Source organism: Podarcis melisellensis (genome assembly GCF_964234715.1).
Source record: "Podarcis melisellensis genome assembly, chromosome: 6".
Classification (NCBI taxonomy): Eukaryota; Metazoa; Chordata; class Lepidosauria; order Squamata; family Lacertidae; genus Podarcis; species Podarcis melisellensis.
In genome coordinates this window covers 98,501,000-98,519,073 of record NC_138538.1, presented here as the reverse complement: position 1 = coordinate 98,519,073, position 18,074 = coordinate 98,501,000, and the positions used below count along the sequence as shown (strand labels likewise).

General features: G+C 47.6%; 1 protein-coding gene across 1 annotated transcript; it reads right to left on the bottom strand.

The window, feature by feature from the left end:
- Positions 1-8,861: 8,861 nt before the first annotated feature.
- On the bottom strand, positions 8,862-13,238 carry FASLG (Fas ligand). Its single transcript, XM_081914689.1, has 4 exons — positions 12,623-13,238; positions 12,405-12,450; positions 11,055-11,108; positions 8,862-10,145 (listed from the first exon to the last, which is right to left on the bottom strand). Exons 1-4 carry the CDS (start codon positions 12,929-12,931, stop codon positions 9,751-9,753), a joined length of 804 nt encoding a protein of 267 aa, XP_081770815.1. The 5' UTR covers positions 12,932-13,238; the 3' UTR covers positions 8,862-9,750.
- Between the last annotated feature and the right edge of the window lie 4,836 nt (positions 13,239-18,074).

Here is an 18,074-nt window from a genome sequence, read left to right as displayed (position 1 = left end):
GAGTGCCTGAAGAACTATGGATGGAGGCTCGTAACATTATACAGGAGGCAGCAACGAAAACCATCCCAATGAAAAGGAAATGCAAGAAAGCAAAGTGGCTGTCCAATGAGGCCTTACAAATAGCGGGGGAGAGAAGGCAAGCAAAATGTGAGGGAGATGGTGAAAGATACAGGAAATTGAATGCAGATTTCCAAAGAATAGCAAGGAGAGACAAGAAGACCTTCTTAAACGAGCAATGCAAAGAAATAGAGGAAAGCAATAGAATGGGAAGAACCAGAGATCTGTTCAAGAAAATTGGAGATATGAAAGGAACATTTCGTACAAAGATTTCCATAATAAAGGACAAAAGTGGAAAGGACCTAACAGAAGCAGAAGACATCAAGAAGAGGTGGCAAGAATACACAGAGGAATTATACCAGAAAGAAATGGATGTCCCGTATACCCCAGGTAGTGTGGTTGCTGACCTTGAGCCAGACATCCTGGAGAGTGAAGTCAAATGGGCCTTAGAAAGCACTGCAAATAACAAGGCCAGTGGAAGTGACGGTATTCCAGCTGAACTATTTAAAATTTTAAAAGATGATGCTGTTAAGGTGCTACACTCAATATGCCAGCAAGTTTGGAAAACTCAGCAGTGGCCAGAAGATTGGAGAAGATCAGTCTACATCCCAATCCCAAAGAAGGGCAGTGCCAAAGAATGCTCCAACTACCGTACAATTGCACTCATTTCACACGCTGGCAAGGTTATGCTTAAAATTCTACAAGGAAGGCTCAAGCAGTATGTGGACCGAGAACTCCCAGAAGTGCAAGCTGGATTTAGAAGAGGCAGAGGAACCAGAGACCAAATTGCAAACATGCGCTGGATTATGGAGAAAGCTAGAGAGTTCCAGAAAGACATCTACTTCTGCTTCATTGACTATGCAAAAGCCTTTGACTGTGTCGACCACGGCAAACTATGGCAAGTTCTTAAAGAAATGGGAGTGCCAGATCACCTCATCTGTCTCCTGAGAAATCTCTATGTGGGACAAGAAGCTACAGTTAGAACTGGATATGGAACAACTGATTGGTTCAAAATTGGGAAAGGAGTACGACAAGGCTGTATTTTGTCTCCCTGCTTATTTAACTTATATGCAGAATTCATCATGCGAAAGGCTGGGCTGGATGAATCCCTAGCCGGAATTAAGATTGCCGGAAGAAATATCAACAACCTCAGATATGCAGATGACACAACCTTGATGGCAGAAAGTGAGGAGGAATTAAAGAACCTTTTAATGAGGGTGAAAGAGGAGAGCGCAAAATATGGTCTGAAGCTCAACATCAAAAAAACGAAGATCATGGCCACTGGTCCCATCACCTCCTGGCAAATAGAAGGGGAAGAAATGGAGGTAGTGAGAGATTTTACTTTCTTGGGCTCAATGATCACTGCAGATGGTGACAGCAGCCACGAAATTAAAAGACGCCTGCTTCTTGGGAGAAGGGCAATGACAGGCCTAGACAGCATCTTGAGAAGTAGAGACATCACCTTGCCAACAAAGGTTCGTATAGTTAAAGCTATGGTTTTCCCAGTAGTGATGTATGGAAGTGAGAGCTGGACCATAAAGAAGGCTGATCGCCGAAGAATTGATGCTTTTGAATTATGGTGCTGGAGGAGACTCTTGAGAGTCCCATGGACTGCAAGAAGATCAAACCTCTCCATACTGAAGGAAATCAACCCTGAGTGCTCACTGGAAGGACAGATTGTGAAGCTGAGGCTCCAGTACTTTGGCCACCTCATGAGAAGAGAAGACTCCCTGGAGAAGACCCTGATGTTGGGAAAGATGGAGGGCACAAGGAGAAGGGGGCGACAGAGGACGAGATGGTTGGATAGTGTTTTCGAGGCTACCAGCATGAGTTTGACCAAACTGCGGGAGGCAGTAGAGGACAGAGGTGCCTGGCGTTCTCTGGTCCATGGGGTCACGAAGAGTCGGACACGACTAAACGACTAAACAACAACAACAACAACAACTCCGATAAAGAAAACAATGCCCGACCTGAAGAATTTGGAGCAAATGATTCAGCAGAGGAAACACAGCCCAGAATAACTAAGGAGATAGTACAAGAATACTTGGCTAGTTTAGATGTATTCAAGTCTCCATAGCCAGATGAACTGCATCCAAGAGTATTAAAAGAACTGGCAGATGTGATCTCAGAACCACTGGCAGTCATCTTTGAGAATTCCTGGGGAACAGGCGAAGTCCCGGCAGACTGGAGGAGGGCAAATGTTGTCCCCCTATTTTCAAAAAGGGGAAAAGAGAGGACCCAAATAATTACCGCCCAGTCAGTCTGACATCAATACCAGGGAAGATTCTGGAGCAGATCATTAAGCAAACAGTCTGTGAGCACCTAGAAAGGAATGCTGTGATCACCAATAGTCAGCATGGATTTCTGAAAAATAAGTCATGTCAGACTAACCTGATCTCGTTTTTTGACAGAATTACAAGCCTGGTAGATGAAGGGAACGCAGTGGATGTAGCCTACCTTGATTTCAGCAAGGCATTTGACAAGGTGCCCCATTATATTCTTGTAAAGAAGCTGGTAAAATGCGGTCTTGACTATGCTACCACTCAGTGGATTTGTAACTGGCTGACTGACCAAACCCAAAGGGTGCTCATCAATGGTTCCTCTTCATCCTGGAGAAGAGTGACTAGTGGGGTGCCACAGGGTTCTGTCTTGGGCCCGGTCTTATTCAACATCTTTATCAACGACTTGGATGATGGACTCAAGGGCATCCTGATCAAATTTGCAGATGACACCAAACTGGGGGGGGGGGGTGGCTAACACCCCAGAGGACAGGATCACACTTCAAAATGACCTAGACAGATTAGAGAACTGGGCCAAAACAAACAAGATTAATTTTAACAGGGAGAAATGTAAGATATTGCACTTGGGCAAAAAAAATGAGAGGCACAAACACAAGATGGGTGACACCTGGCTTGAGAGCAGTACATGTGAAAAGGATCTAGGTTGACCACAAACTTGACATGAGCCAACAGTGTAACACGGCAGCTAAAAAAGCCAATGCAATTCTGGGCTGCATCAATAGGAGTATAGCATCTAGATCAAGGGAAGTAATAGTGCCACTGTATTCTGCTCTGGTCAGACCTCACCTGGAGTACTGTGTCCAGTTCTGGGCACCACAGTTCAAGAAGGACACTGACAAACTGGAACGTGTCCAGAGGAGGGCAACCAAAATGGTCAAAGGCCTGGAAACTATGCCTTATGAGGAACGGCTAAGGGAGCTGGGCATGTTTAGCCTGGAGAAGAGGAGGTTAAGGGGTGATATGATAGCCATGTTCAAATATATAAAAGGATGTCACATAGAGGAGGAAAAACAAAAAAAATTCCTTCCAGTAGCACCTTAAAGACCAACTAAGTCAGTTCTTGGTATGAGCTTTCGTGTGCATGCACACTTCTTCAGATACACGGCTACCTATCTGTAACATAGAGGAGGGAGAAAGGTTGTTTTCTGCTGCTCCAGAGAAGAGGACACGGAGCAATCGATCCAAACTACAAGAAAGAAGATTCCACCTAAACATTAGGAAGAACTTCCTGACAGTAAGAGCTGTTCAACAGTGGAATTTGCTGCCAAGGAGTGTGGTGGAGTCTCCTTCTTTGGAGGTCTTTAAGCAGAGGCTTGACAACCATATGTCAGGAGTGCTCTGATGGTGTTTCCTGCTTGGCAGGGGGTTGGACTCGATGGCCCTTGTGGTCTCTTCCAACTCTATGATTCTATGATCTAGTCCAACCCCCTGCAATGCGGGAATCTCACCTAAAGCATCCATGGCAGATGGTCACCCAACCTCTGCTTAAAAACCTCCAGTGAAGGAGAGTCCACAAGCTCCCAAGGGAAACCGTTTCACTGCTGAACAGCTCTTACTGTCAGTAAGTGTTTCCAAATGTTTAGTCGGAATCTCCTTTCTCGTACTTTGAAGCCATTGCCTCGAGTCCTACCCTCTGGAGCAGGAGAAAACAAGCTTGCTCTGTCTTCCAAGCCTTTTAGAAACCTGTTTGTCTGGGTTCCCTTGACTTTTCTCAGCTGAATGTAAGGCACCTTTTTAAATGAAAGACCACATGGGGCGGGAGGCCAGGGTGGGAGGCCGGCTGTGTTGCTGCAACCCCTCATGCATTTCTCAAGTAGGAAAGCAGGGAGGGGGTAAATTCACACACACACACACACACACACCCATTATCAAGAGGCCAAGACAGGCATCCTCTTCACTCCCCGTTCTCCAGCTCAGGGATGGGGAATTTGTGGCGCTTCAGAGTTTACAGATTTTCCATCACTGGAAAACTTTTGCTGCAGCTGAGGAGAGTCCAGAAAGCTCTGGAGAACCACAGCTGCCCCTTCCTTGCGCCAGCATGGCTTAACGTGTAAAAACAAGGATCAGGCTGTTTGTTTTTGCAGGGTCCAGGTGACGTCTTGGCACACGCAACGGGTTCCGCCCATTGCAGCTGCGGAATATTGAGGGGGCCTGGACCCTCCTTGAAAATTTGGGGGTCCTCAGCCCCCTGGCCCCCCTAGATGGCGCCCCTGCCTCTTGGAATCAAAATGCCAGGCTTTACCCCTCATTTCCATGTAATCCAGATTTTCCCTTTCTGGGGAAAATCCAGTAAGTATGCAAAGCTGTTTCCAATGTGGCTTTCAAAATCCCAGTGACCCGTTTACCGTATTAAGTCCCCACCTGGAAGCCCAGAGCAAACCGACCAGCCCATGGCAGCCCACTTCCCGGCTTGCGTCCTGACTTTTCATTTTATGTTGTGCAGCGGCTGAAGCACGACTCGCTTCCATGGAGCAGAGCCGGCTGGAGCTGGGAGCAGCTGGGCCTGGGACAACTTAGCAAGAGCCATGTCTGCTGAAACCTGGCAATTCAGGTTGGGTTTGCTGTTGATGTAAATCTGAAGCAGATGCTGGCAGACAGTGAGCAGGAGGGTGTTGCGGACAAAGTGGGGAGGGGTCCCCCATTCAAATCACAGGAGCCTGAGTGGATCAAGCTGAGCGTTAAGCTGCAGGGACTGGTAGCAGAGCAGTGCTGAAGCGAAAAGGCAAACAAGAACGGGCCCACACCACGGCAGCAACTACTGACATCAATATCCCCAAACACCTGCCAGAATACCGCAGGAAGCCTCCATTTTCCTTTGTCTGAAGGAACCATCTTCAAATCCTGCTTAGGAAAGAGCAGCCCCTCCAGGGGACATGGAGGAGGAGCAGGCAGGATGCGCCCCCCCCCCAGGCAGAGCTGGCTGCAAAGAGCTCAGTATCGCCTCTCTCTAAGGCACACCCGCCCCAAGGGAAACCTCCAGTTCAGCCTGTTCTGCATGTGGAAGGGCACGGGAATTCGCTTTTTTAAAAAAAGACAATTGCTTTTACTGGGCTACAACGAAATAAAGTTATTATACAGTGAGATAGGGGAGGGGACCTGAGTCGTGGCATGGGCAGAACAGAGGAGACATAATCCCTGGACTGTAGCCCCCTACACAGGACCACCGTCCTGGCAGCCATCTTGAACAAGAGTGCACATCTTATGAAACCCCTTGACATTTCCTTTCATTACCCGACCTTCTTGTATTGTAGTGATCAGGGCTCTGTTGCGGCATGGATATCAATAATTTATTGGGTTACTTTACAGACATCCTGCTATAAGAGCCATAGCAGTACTCTCTCGTTTTTAACTGACGTGTAGGATAGTATCACAAATGCCACTTCCTGGGCAGCTTGTGAGATGAGTGCAGGGTGCGGCCCTCCAGCTCCGGAGAGGCTCTCCCCTTCGATGCTCCTCCGTGGGGTGAGCCACAGTCTCCCCACTTTGGAGGTAGGTTTGCAGAATCTTCCAGCAACTGGGAAATTCATTCTCTGGTGCCAAAAGAGAGATGCAAGGGGCTTGATAAATGGCACATGAAGGATGTAATTCTGTTTCTGAAGTATGAAAGCAGGGGCTCTTTCCCCCACAGAGGAGCGTAACAGGATCTATTTGATGTGGCAGAGTTTCCTATTGAGAGGTGTGAAGTGTGTCACGCAGGCCACAAAGCTCCCTCTGGCTTAGACTTGCCTACTTAGGGTGTGAGGCAGTTTCCGGAAGTGCAAACTGCAGCGGGGGGGGGGGGTGCTTAACTCTTTCTTTTCTGGGGCAAAGAGTTCCTGCACAAAACATGGGGCAGATGGCTTCCCTCCTGCTTGCAACATTAGGGTGGGACTTGGGCATGAGAAATCCTTGCCTTGGTTTCATCTCATCTCAGATCTTCCTCCTTGTCAGTCTAGAGCTGTAGAGTCAGTCACAAGCTGGCTCCTCAAAGTCTTGTCGGCTGCCTGCGTTTGTATAAGAGACCAGGGCGCTAGCTAAATGTGATCTCCCATCCTCTAATAAAGGGCTCCAGACCCAACTCTCTGAAGTGATAGGCAAGGGATGTTGTGGCAATGCCTTGTTTTCTTTTTGGGGAGGCAGATGTGCTTCCTGGAAAAGCATCCCATACGCTATAAAGATACTGTTGTGAGTTTGGGGTGTGCCGGAGTCCCTTCTAATCCCTGGATCCAGCAAGGATTCAATTGCTGGAATAGCCAGGCCAGCTTCTTGGTATTGACTCTCTAACTATATGTCATTAAGCTAACAAAGGAAGTGTCTCTGTGCCAGAGATCAAATGGGTGCCCTGCCCCCCAACTAGCTTGTAGTTAGAAGGACAAAACGCCAGAGTTGTGTGCGAGAGCTAGAAGCAGGCTGCAGACGGAAGCCTAAGAGGGAGAGACAGGCTTGATTTCTGCCTGAATCCAAGGCTGTGGCTATGGGGAAAGCACAGCCTTCTGGGGTGTTAATGCTGTGAGCCCCTCCATCATAGGACCAGCTTGTGGATATGTATAAATAAATTGTATATCCTAAAGACACCACAGTCTCCGCTGTCCCTTATTTCAGGGAAACCAAACCTTGCGAAAGCACCTGCAACCCCTGGCATCTGGCTCCACTCAGATATTTTTCTTTTTGTGTGGGGGCAAAAATATATTCACCCCAGACTGCAGCCACAGGTGAAATGTTCAAGGGCTAGTTGGCATGGCTAACAGAATGAGGTGATGTGATGCCGCTTCAGGCCATGGGGGAAAGTTGCAGGCCCCCCCCCAGCAAGTCTTTCCTAGTGCAAGTCGAAGCAGAAGAAAAGTCTAGCACATCAGGCACAGAGGTCAGCCTTTTCCTTTCCCTTAGAGGGAGGTAGTCGCTTGTAGACGTGTGTTAAAAACGTGAAGCCCACACGGCAGACTGAAATGGTGCCGCTCAGTCTGCCGTCAGCTCTGCTCACCCCAGATGCTGGAAGGGGCTGCAAAGTGGTGGTGGTGAGCGCTCTCTCTCTCTCTCTCTCTCTCTCTCTCTCTCTCTCTCTCTCTCTCTCAGCATTCGGAACTACTCTTTTGACTAAAATGAGCCCTTTCAAGTCAGATTCTCATTGACACTAAGGTTACATCATGTCTTTTGCCACATCAAAAGATACTACTTGTAATGGTTGTACTTTAACAAATTTGGGCTTAGGTGTTTGAAACAGCCGACTTGGCATCAGAAAGTGAGCTGGCCGTGCTCAGTCAGAGTTAATTTCTCTCTCGTTAATTTCACAGCCTGGTTAAGGGTTGTCCTGTTGTGACCGATTCATAATTAAAGTTTACCTCACACAGCACCAAAGTCTACAAGGAAGATCTGGCTAAAATGCTTACATATTCCAAGAAGAGCTGCTTTTAATAAATGGGCAAGAAAGCCAAATTTAGAAGAGAAACATTTAGTCTCCAGGTCCAAGGCTATAGTCTAACCATCAGATTTCCTTGAAACCAGCTCTAGAATAAGTCCGTCCCAGCCAGGGCTTTCAAGTGGGCATTTCTTTCTTATTAATGCTTCCAATCCACCTAGACCAGACAATGAGATGCAAATACAGTGGTACCTCGGGTTAAGAACTTAATTTGTTCCGGAGGTCCGCTCTTAACCCGAAACTGTTCTTAACCCAAAGCACCACTTTAGCTAATGGGGCCTCCCGCTGCCGCCATGCTACTGCTGCATGATTTCTGTTCTCATCCTGAAGCAAAGTTCTTATCCCGAGGTAATATTTCTGAGAGCGGAGTCTGTAACCTGAAGCGTATGTAACCTGAAGCGTCTGTAACCCAAGGTACCACTGTATGTACAAGCGTTGTGGTGCACTTTTCAGCAGACGGAAAGTTCTGCAACAGAAGGAAAGGTCTCCTGACCAAAGGCCCCATTTCCTGAGAAACCAAGCTTACTGAGAAACTAAACCAGAGTGAGCCAATTCTTGCAGTCTGAGGTCAGAAACTGGCATCTCTCTGCTGTCGTTCAAAGAAATGCAATTCCCAGAAGCAAGCAAAAGGCTAGTTCCTGCACAGTGAAGCCCTCGGCCCTCGCCTGGGTGGGTGCCCACAGTTTTCTATTCATGAGCCAGGCCTTGCAGAGGCACAGCCCTCCCGTCCCTTTCCCAGCTCAGAATAGACACAGTTGGCTATTAAATGAGCATACAGTCCAATTTGTTTGTGGGGAGGCTAGATGACATTGCATCAAAACAATTGTTATTCCACACATTCCACTACATTTGCTTGTCACTCTGCTTAATGTGCACCATAATTTAAAATATTTTGAGGAAGCAGGGTTGTTGTGCAAGAGCTCCTAATCATCTATAGCTGTGTAACCTGAATTTGCCAATTTGTGACTGAATCCCAGCCAAAAACAGTGATAGTCTCAAACTATCCCAAGTTCCCCACATATTCATCTCCATGTTACTTTCTGGGTTGTGAATAATGCCCCCCTCCAGACTGAAGAGATCCCAAAACATTGAGAGTATTCACCTGCCAGAATATTTTAACTTCTTTAATTTCTCTCCAAACAAAAATCATTCTAAATTTTCCCACAGAGTTGAGGAAAATGCATAGGAATTAGTCTCATTTGAAGTTTCATGACCACGCTCATCTGAAAGTGCTTCATCTTACATCACATTCACAAGACTGTCGGAACTGCTCAGGCGGTGCTGGGATTCAGGGATGCTGAGAACGGTGCCAGTGATCCACAGTGCTGCCTCTTCGGCTGCCTCCGAGCACAGAGAGAAGTGGGAAAGTGGGTTTTGTTTTTTTGTTGAGAGTTGGCTACTTCTAGAGCCAAAGAGGTAGGCTGAAAAAGAGTGGCTTACATTTCTGGCACTGGGGGAGTTTTAAAAGTGTGACTGATGAATGACAGCAACCCAATAGGCCTTCACTGGGAAGCTGCAGCACAGGACATAAACGCTGGATGGAACCAGACTAGCAGCTAGGCGGTCACACACTAGGAACTAACAGAAAACATTTCTGCTCCCTTCACACCTCAGCTGCCACACAACCAAAGAACATCTCTTCAAATATGGATCCAAATTTGGCTGTTACCTTTGGTCAAAAGGGACAGGTTTTTATGCCGCAAAATCCCTGCTTTTCCCCAAATGGAGGATTTCCTGGCACTCTTTGGCAAGTCATGTGTAGTTCAAGGCTGTTTGTCTCTGAAGGAATCCAGCAGGAAAAGTCGACCCTCAGTTTAAATCTGTGGAGATCCACTTCAGGCCTTTTTTGAACTTCTCAGTGTAAAAAGTGAAGTCATGGAGTCTGATGGGCTTTCTAGAGAAGCAACGTTTGCAGTCCATCAGCTGTCCCAGATCATTTTCATGTTGCTCAGAATTTTCACATAGCCTGCACGATGAATGCTAATCTTCCACCCGCCCCTAAAGCATATATAAGCCAAAGAAGGTTTTTGACTCCTCAGGATTCACCAGCGTGACTTCTGAGACACTCACATACAGGCTGTCCTGCCTGGAAAGGTTGAACAAAGCACCCAAATAGCTGCTTCTGCCCCACATGTGCCTGGCCACACAGTAGCTCATCTTTCGGTCCTCCATCAGCACCTGGATATCAGGATAAGATGGGTTTCTTTTGAAAACCACATGATCAAGAGGCTGGGGGGTGCAGGCCCCACCCCGGAAGAACACTTTGGAGTACACGAAGTAGAGGCCAGCTTTATCGATCACCAAACCCCTGTTTTCATACTTAACACCAGAAATGAAGGCATGTCCATAGGTACTCTCCCATTCCAGTGGGAGCGATCGCTGGTTTGCTTTGCCTAGAAACATGGAATGCCATGGTGAAAATAAGACAACAAGCAGTTTCTCAGACCCCACTATATTGCAAGGTTTCCTAATATTTTTGAACACAGCAAAATGACCTTTATGTCTAATCTGAAGAGCACTGAAGGATGCTACTCCATACCATTTGCTGGTTTGCTCTTTGCAGTGTGAATGTCAGTTGTTCTCACTGCTGACTGAGAAGCTGGAACCTGGAACCATTGCTGCTCATCTTCTCTGCTCAAGGCAACGCCACACACCAGAAGCAATGGGGCAGGCAGGGTGTTGCCTCTTGTGCTTCTGCCACCTGAGGTGGTTGCTTCACGCTGCCTCATGGCTGGGCCGGCTCTCTTCCAATGCCACAAACAGGCGATGGCAGCAGGAGAGGGGCAAATGGAAGATTGCAACTACCCACCCCAGTTAAAGAATGACCAATGTCATGCTTGGTAAAACTTGTCCTTCTGTGCAGCTCTTAAGAGTACAGGATATGTACCGTAGCTTGAGGGCCAAGTGCTTTCATCTGGATGCGGACATCAGCCCAGAGCCAGAGAATCTTATCTCTTCCAAACATCTCAAAAGCAGTGGGAGAGAAATGTGTGATTTGGTGCAAAGAGAAATGCTTAAGCATCTCCCAGTCTTCCACTTCTCCCCCTGTAGTCCCTTTTCCAGACATTTTGCCCAGTCCAAGATGGGAGAAAAATTCAGGGGGAGAAGTGGCAGAGAGGGTTAAGTCAGGCACTTTCCTTGACCTGTTCCCATTAGTTTTGAGAGACAGCAAAGTCTCTCAAATTTGGTTATGAAAACCACTTTCCCAAGTACAATTCAGCCAGCTCATTAGTTTCCTCAGCTACTGCTCTTTTTTGCCCTCGCTGTTTGCAGAATTATTTGCTATGCGTTTTGCTGCCCACCTGTCAAGTGTGCTCTCCTCTTGACTTCCTTTTCTGCTGTTCCATTCAGAAATCCTACATTGCAATAGAGAATAAGGCAAGTAATGCATTATACCTTTCCAACAGAGAGAAGAAATGGAAAGGGGAAGCAATGAGGTCAGCTCTGAAGAAATTGAGAGGTGTGATCCAGCCAAAGTTAAGCACATTTTGGTCACATCCATTTCAATGAGAATCATGCCACTGTGTGCCATAGTAGGCTTTACCCCCCCCAGGCCTTTGGCATTGAAATCAATGGGATCACAAGTGCTAAACTTGCCTCTTTGAGAGGCAATTGCACTTTAGGGTGGGCAGCTCTTGAGGTGAGGTATGAGCGCCTTAACATTTCATTTCCCTCAGCAGACCAGTTTATGGACTGGATGCTGTTTCCCACACATCCACCTATGACTGAACTTATTCCTGAGTCCCCTCCCGTGAGACATCTCAGACTGCTTTTCAAATATCTTATTCTTCCTTCTGGCTGCTCCCCCAACCCAGGACTAATTTGTTTCCCAGCAAATACCCTGAGATCCTTACATGCAGTGTCAGCACAGAAGCAACATTTTCCATTGATCATGCCCAATATTTTTCTCAAACTTCTCAGCTCTCTGGTTTTCAGATTGGTTTAGGACAATGGCACATCTCCAAATCTACTGTGGATCCCCGAGGGCTTTCTTGCAGTGCCTTTAAATGCACCCACCTGCAGGTCTTAGCTGGTTGGAAGAAGAAGCCCCCATCTCCTGAGAACTGAATGCTCTCCACCTCCCACACAAGAGCTGGACTTCAAACACAGGCCGATGGCACCCAGCACCACCAGCAGACCACATATTTTTCTGATGAAACTATTTTGAAATCAATGCATTTCTGTTTAAAAGCTTGTGAACAGCAACAAACAGTTCTGTATCAAAATATTATATGCCAGACAGTAAGTAAGAGAAATGGCTCTCAAGTGTGCTATAATCACTCTCTGTATCATCTGCCCAGTGCAGATGAAACAGACCTGTCCAGAAATCCCCAAAGCAGCAAGAGCTCTGGGGATACAGAAATAACAGAAAGAGAGAAGTCCATCTGCAACTAGCATGGACTGGGACTTCAATGCAGCCATTTCATTCAACATTTCACTGTTCAGGTAATGAGCCAAGATATCCAAAGTGGCCCAAGTTTCTTTAAGTCAGTGGCAAGAACAATAACCTCTAGAAATAGGCAATTGTGATTCCAGATGAAAGAAACTTTATAAGAACTGCAAATGCAGGCAGGGCAGCCCAGGCACAACCACCCATTTGGCTCTGCTCTCCCCCCCCCCCCCCCCGCCATCCCTGGACAAGGACTTCTCACCTTTGAGCATCTCAGGAGATTGAGGCACCTGCCTGGAGCAGGAAAGCTGTGGAGGTAAAAGGCAGACGTTCACACTTGGGAATAAAAATCACCCTGTGCCCCTTTCAGTGGAGGGCCCCATCTTCAGGAGCTGCCAATCCAGGGACCCTGGGTGCCCTTCCCCCAAGTGGTGTGTGCCACTCGCAGGTCTCCTCTGGTATTTCTGTGCCTTCATTTACCTCTCTCAGAGCATCTAGTTCCTGCTGCAGATGGAAGATCTGAAACATTGCAAGCCCAGCCCCAGTGAGGGCCAGAAGGGTCAGCAGAGAAACCACCAGGAAACACAGGCATGTGCCATCTTTTTTGTTCTGCTTTTTCCTTTTGGTCTCTGGCACAGGCAGAGCAGGGCGAATGTCCTGGTGGGGCGCAAACCTGATGGGACACAGTCCTGAAGTGGCACACTCAGAACTGGAAACTCCACTGCTGCTTGTCCAGAAGACCTGGGGATAAATGCAGTGCTGGTTCTGCTGCATGGCGGGGAGAGCCATGTCTCTGGAGTCCTCACTTGCTCAGATGCTGCGTCAGAGAAGGGTTCTCTTCCTGCGCTGTGTCCCCAGACGTCACCTGCGCCCACCACTGAAAAGCCTCCTGGGCTGACACCAGAAAACCTCAGAGAGCTTCCACCCACTGCTTATATGCAAGAGACCTGACGCCTGCCTGCACAGAGCAGAGCAGGGAGCAGAAGTAGTTCTCATGCAAAATGTACCCAAACATGATATGCATTCAGAGACAAACACTGTAAACATGGGCCTTTTGAGCAAAAAGCAAAATACAGTTTTGCTTCCTATTCATTTTTTGTTCAAATTCTGGTAGACCTTTGTTTTCGGTTTCCCACCTTAAAACTTGAATGTTTCTTCAGACTTCTGCTGCCTGCATTTTCCTCCTAGCCTAGTACTGGCTGCTTTCCTGGCAGCCTGATTAATTTATTTTGGAAGCCCAGACTGCATTCCTTCCCGTCCTCTTTGCTCCTTCTGGGTTCTCCTCCTCTTTATTTACTTCTGACCTCCAAAGTGCAAATATGAAATGAGCTTCCTCTTGTGATTTTTTGCTTCTACTCACGCTTATTACAAACCAAACCACATCTAGGCCTTTCTCGACTCTTTGATGTCTCCTAGAAGTTGATAAGGGAACACCCCCCCTGACTTTTGTATTGCATGATGATTCATGGGAGAGGCAACAACTTTTGTCCTATCCAGCTGTTTTCTTATTTGCTCTAGTGAGAGCCTAAATGCTTTTGAAATTTTTGCTGAAGTGCCTAATACATGGGCAGAGATATCCTTTGCTGCTGCAGACATTGACAGCTGCTTATCTTAGTGTAACGCCAGCACACTCTTGTTGGGATCCTCTGCACTCCTAGCAACAAAGATGTCAGAAAAACAATACCACTGTAAAGTGGAAATAACACGGTAAACGATCAAGTGTACCCCCAGCACTGATGGCAGCACTGATGGCCACTCCAACAATCATGGCAGCGCAATGCAGAGTGTGACGACCATCCACATTTATAGCAGAACACTTCCATGACACAAAACACCACCATATACAGAAAGCACTGCCTCTTAGACACAAGCATCATGGACTCCCACCTGGGGCAGCCTCCACACAGCCAGCGCAAGTTCCAGGAATCCCCTGGATGGGTGTTTGTGTCTCCATCTACCCCCAGCTATGCCCCCCCTTGACAGGCAACCTCAGCATTGCGCCTCTGCCAGGCATAACTCCCTTGATGCAGGGAACATGCATGAAGAGGCTGTGGTCTCCCTGGAAAAGGGTTCAAGCTCTACTGGGAGAACACTTTTTACAATGGGGAGTTAGCACAAAGCAGGCTGTTAGGCTCCCAATAAGTCAGCATGCTGAGATAGCAAACTGGAGAGAGGTGCTTGAGTGAGCAAAGGCTGGCCAGCAACCATCACATCGGAGGCATGGAAGGGAGCAGGCAGGACCAGGCCACATTCCATAGAGCAGGTCTCTCACTATACAGCAAACAAGAGGAGTGGGCAGGAAAAGCAGACCTCATGGGGCATCGGAAATCATCCAGAGCACAGGCTGCCAGCCACCTTTCAGGACCAAGCGGGGTGGTAATCTGAGCTCTAGCCTGGCAGCACAGCACAGATTCATGCAGCTGCAGGTCCTAGCTTTGAACCCTGGATGTGGTCTCCTGGCTCAAAGGGCAGGGAGGGGGCACCCTGTCCCAGCAGCACACACCCAGGGTGGTGCCAGAGCCAGGAGGACTGGGGAGTGGACTAAGTGCCCCACGAGCTCCAGGCCTGACTCCAGATGCCTCAGCTGAGCCCTCTGCAAGGAGCCTACCTGCACCCCCCCCAATAATCCAGTGCTTGTTAGCCACTTGAAGTTTTTTAGCAAAAAAGCAACCCATAAATTAAAAAGTAGCTACAAAATAAAATCTCTTGTGCCTGCTGCTTATTGTGCCAGCAGGACTTAATTTGCTATTCTTCTTGCTGCATAGCTTAGTATGCCATGAGCAACCAGGAAAGCTCTTGAGATGTGAGGATCCAGCTATTCTGCCCATGCTGGAACTCAGGTGGAAGGGCAATAGCTAAGATTCATGGGAGCCCAAACTCTATGGAAGTAGGACCAAGACCCTCTTCCTGGGAATGGTTGCCATCTTGATCACAAGATGAGCACCAAGGAGGACAGCGGGTGCTGCCCAAACTTTTACTGAACAGCATCAGCAACAGGGCAATTCTTAAAATAGGAGCTGGTAGAATGGCAGAATAGGCATTCAGAGCTCTGAGAAGATGTTGGCTATTTTGACTTGGTTTCCCACCACGAAGTCCCTCCCCCACTTGCAGGCTCTACCTTCTCTACGGAGGAGACTCATGTCACCACATGCTGCAAAGCCTGAGATGCATGTTTCCTGCCTGTGGTTTACATGCTGCTGGAGAGCCTCTCTTGCTATAGGTTTCCTGCCAGGGCTCTGTGAATAGCAGGAACCCATGGGCTGCTTTGAGGCTGGGCTGGACCAGGCCTTGGACAGGAGAAGAGTGCAGACAGCCGAATGATGTGTTTCCATAAGGCAGTAATGCAGTGGACCTTCGTAAACCACCCTGAGACCTGCAGGTATAGGGTGGCATACAAATGTAATAAATGAATGAATGAATGAGAAGAACTGAAAGGAGCTGTTGGCCCCAACCACCACTGATGTGTGGTCTTGGAAGGTTTCTCAGAAAGGAATGCTGAATAAAGTTCCCCACTTCTGCATTAACAGAACATCTTTGCAGGCTCAGAGCTCAGGGGTGGGACAAGGTGGCCTGGGCCTGTTCCCTGCTCTAACAGTGGCTTATGCCGGACTCTATCCTCCCTTGTGGCTGTGCAGGCAAAGCAGAAATAGATGGGAGGCCGTGTTGCTTTGGCTCTCCATGGGCTTCTTTTAAAAATATAATCAAACAATGTTACGCCATTGCTGGAGTGAGCTCCGAGGGAATGTATAGTGGCTCTGTGATGAGTTAGAGAAGATGCCCCAATGCTGAGTTTATGACAGCATAATCATGGTGCTATACAAGCAGAGATCCCCATCAAAATCTGGTGCATGGATTACCATCCTTTATCCCTCCAGCCAGAATGGTGCAGTGACTGCAGGATCATTACAAGGTTTGTAGGGTATATAAAAATAATTCCCTCCCTTTCTCTCTCTACATATTGACTAGGACTAGAGTCAGGCATACAGTTGTCGCTGGAAGTGGACAGAGAAAGGCAACCACAATTATCTGTCATCTCTGATCAAGGATGACAGCAGAGCATGCAAATGTTATTTTCGCAGAGGCAACCATGGGATGAGCGGCAATCCCTTTCAAACCACCTCTCTCGAAAACATGGTCTGTCTCAAACCCAATGAGTGAGGCATATGCCTTCCACAAAGGCAAGTTACGCCCACCAGTGACATGCCAAACACACCAAGCTGAGCAAGGCTGATTGCCATCTGGAAAGAGTGAGTTTCTTCTGCCTACAGCACTTTGCGGTTGGGTCTGTGTGCTTCAGGAGTTCCATGAGAAGTGGAACAATTTGACCATTCATCTAAAGTTATTCCATAGCATTCTGCCTTCAAGTACCTTCCGTTTACTGCTAGAATTTTCATATAGAACTATGATGTTCTCTCCCATCAGATATACTGTGTCTTTAAAGCTTTAATGAAAACGAGCTAGTAGAAGCCTTCTGCCAACATTTTGGTTGGCACATACTCTGGTCTCTCCTTTTCCTCCCCTGCAAGCTGACTGTTCCTCGCCCCTTCCTGTCCCCACAATCCTCTGTGGCACACCTGTCTGTCTTCCTGTTTATCAGTGTCTCCCCTCTCCCTGCAGCGGAAGGGCACAGAGACCAGTTCACAGGGCTAGTGACCCTCTGGGTACCATGGCTGCTGCTTTCCCCCCTTGGGGCGCAGGCTTTGGGCTGTCAGTCAAGCCCAGAAGATGCTCCAGTGTCTGCTGCCTCCAAACCAGTACAGACACCCAGGCCAGTTGGACACTCGGACACTGTTTTGCCAGCTTTGCCCAACAGCAGGCCAAGCAGTAATAAAAAATAATAATTCTTTATTTATACCCCATCCTCCATGGCCAAGACCGGGCTCAGGGCGGCTAACACTGAATATAAATACAGTAAAAACATTTTTTAAAAACAAAAAAAACCCAGTTGATTAAAATATGTTAAAATGCAGCTTAAAATGCAGCCTCGTTTTAGTGGTAGCCTATAGATCAAAGCCATAAGGGGAGAAAACGTAAAATATTCACCAGGGCTGGATGGTTCCCATTGCCATGGCAAGCAAAAGCGGAAGTAAAAGTTCATGAGAGATCTTAGACTCTATCCAAGGCTGCACCCCAATGCCCAAGACCATCCCAAAGTGGGGATCAAGTCTTCCCAAAGTGTGTGATCAAGTTGTTAGATTTGACCCTGCTGATAGCTAACAGCCTGTGTCAAGAAGAAAGAATATGATGTGAAACCAAATGTGGAACTTTTCTCAGCAGCAATAGCAGCCTTAAACAAAATATCTCCGCCGCCGCCCCCGCCCATGGAAGTATATTCAATGTTGCCTCTACGTCCAGACAAGCCTTCTCCACAGACTTCGGATTAGTCAGTCTAGATACGAGCAGAGATTTGCTCTCTGCGCTGGGCTATTACAATCACACACTTTGGTGATAACCTTTTCTCAGATAAAGAGCCCAGCACACAAGGTACTTAAAAGAGCTCAAATTTGTTTAGAATTCTTTAGGTGCCAGAGATTTAAATGTGCTTTGCACCTCTATCTTTCTTGGGAACAAGGAAAACCATGGATCAGAGGCCTTCATCAACTGGGTCTCCATTATATACCTTGGGGCAGGAGAGACTCTGACTTAACCCTTGGTTTGCCCTTTGGGGATACAGCTAGAACTTGGCAGCCTATGAAAACCTTCCTCCCACTGGACCCTGTGGGAGGGACATGAGTCATCCCCACTTTCTATATGCAGGCGGCACTTAGAACTGCTGATAAAGGAGTGCTTTGGGTTCTAACCCCCTTGCGATGAGACACACAGCATTGGACTATCACACAGTGGAGCAGTGGAGCAGAACCCGGTCATTTGGAGCAGCTTGGCAGAGAAGCCTCCTGCAGTTGGAGTCTCTTAAGAGCAACAAAGGAAAACT

What these genes read in the sequence shown, in the direction of transcription:
- FASLG (XM_081914689.1), bottom strand. Translation starts at nt 12,931, where the DNA reads ATGGCTCTCCCCGCCATGCAGCAGAACCAGCACTGCATTTATCCCCAG. An exon ending in AACTAGATGCTCTGAGAGAG is followed by an intron (nt 12,451 to 12,622) that starts GTAAATGAAGGC and finishes TTACCTCCACAG; the next exon opens with CTTTCCTGCTCCAGGCAGGT. An exon ending in ATCTCCTGAGATGCTCAAAG is followed by an intron (nt 11,109 to 12,404) that starts GTGAGAAGTCCT and finishes ATTGCAATGTAG; the next exon opens with GATTTCTGAATGGAACAGCA.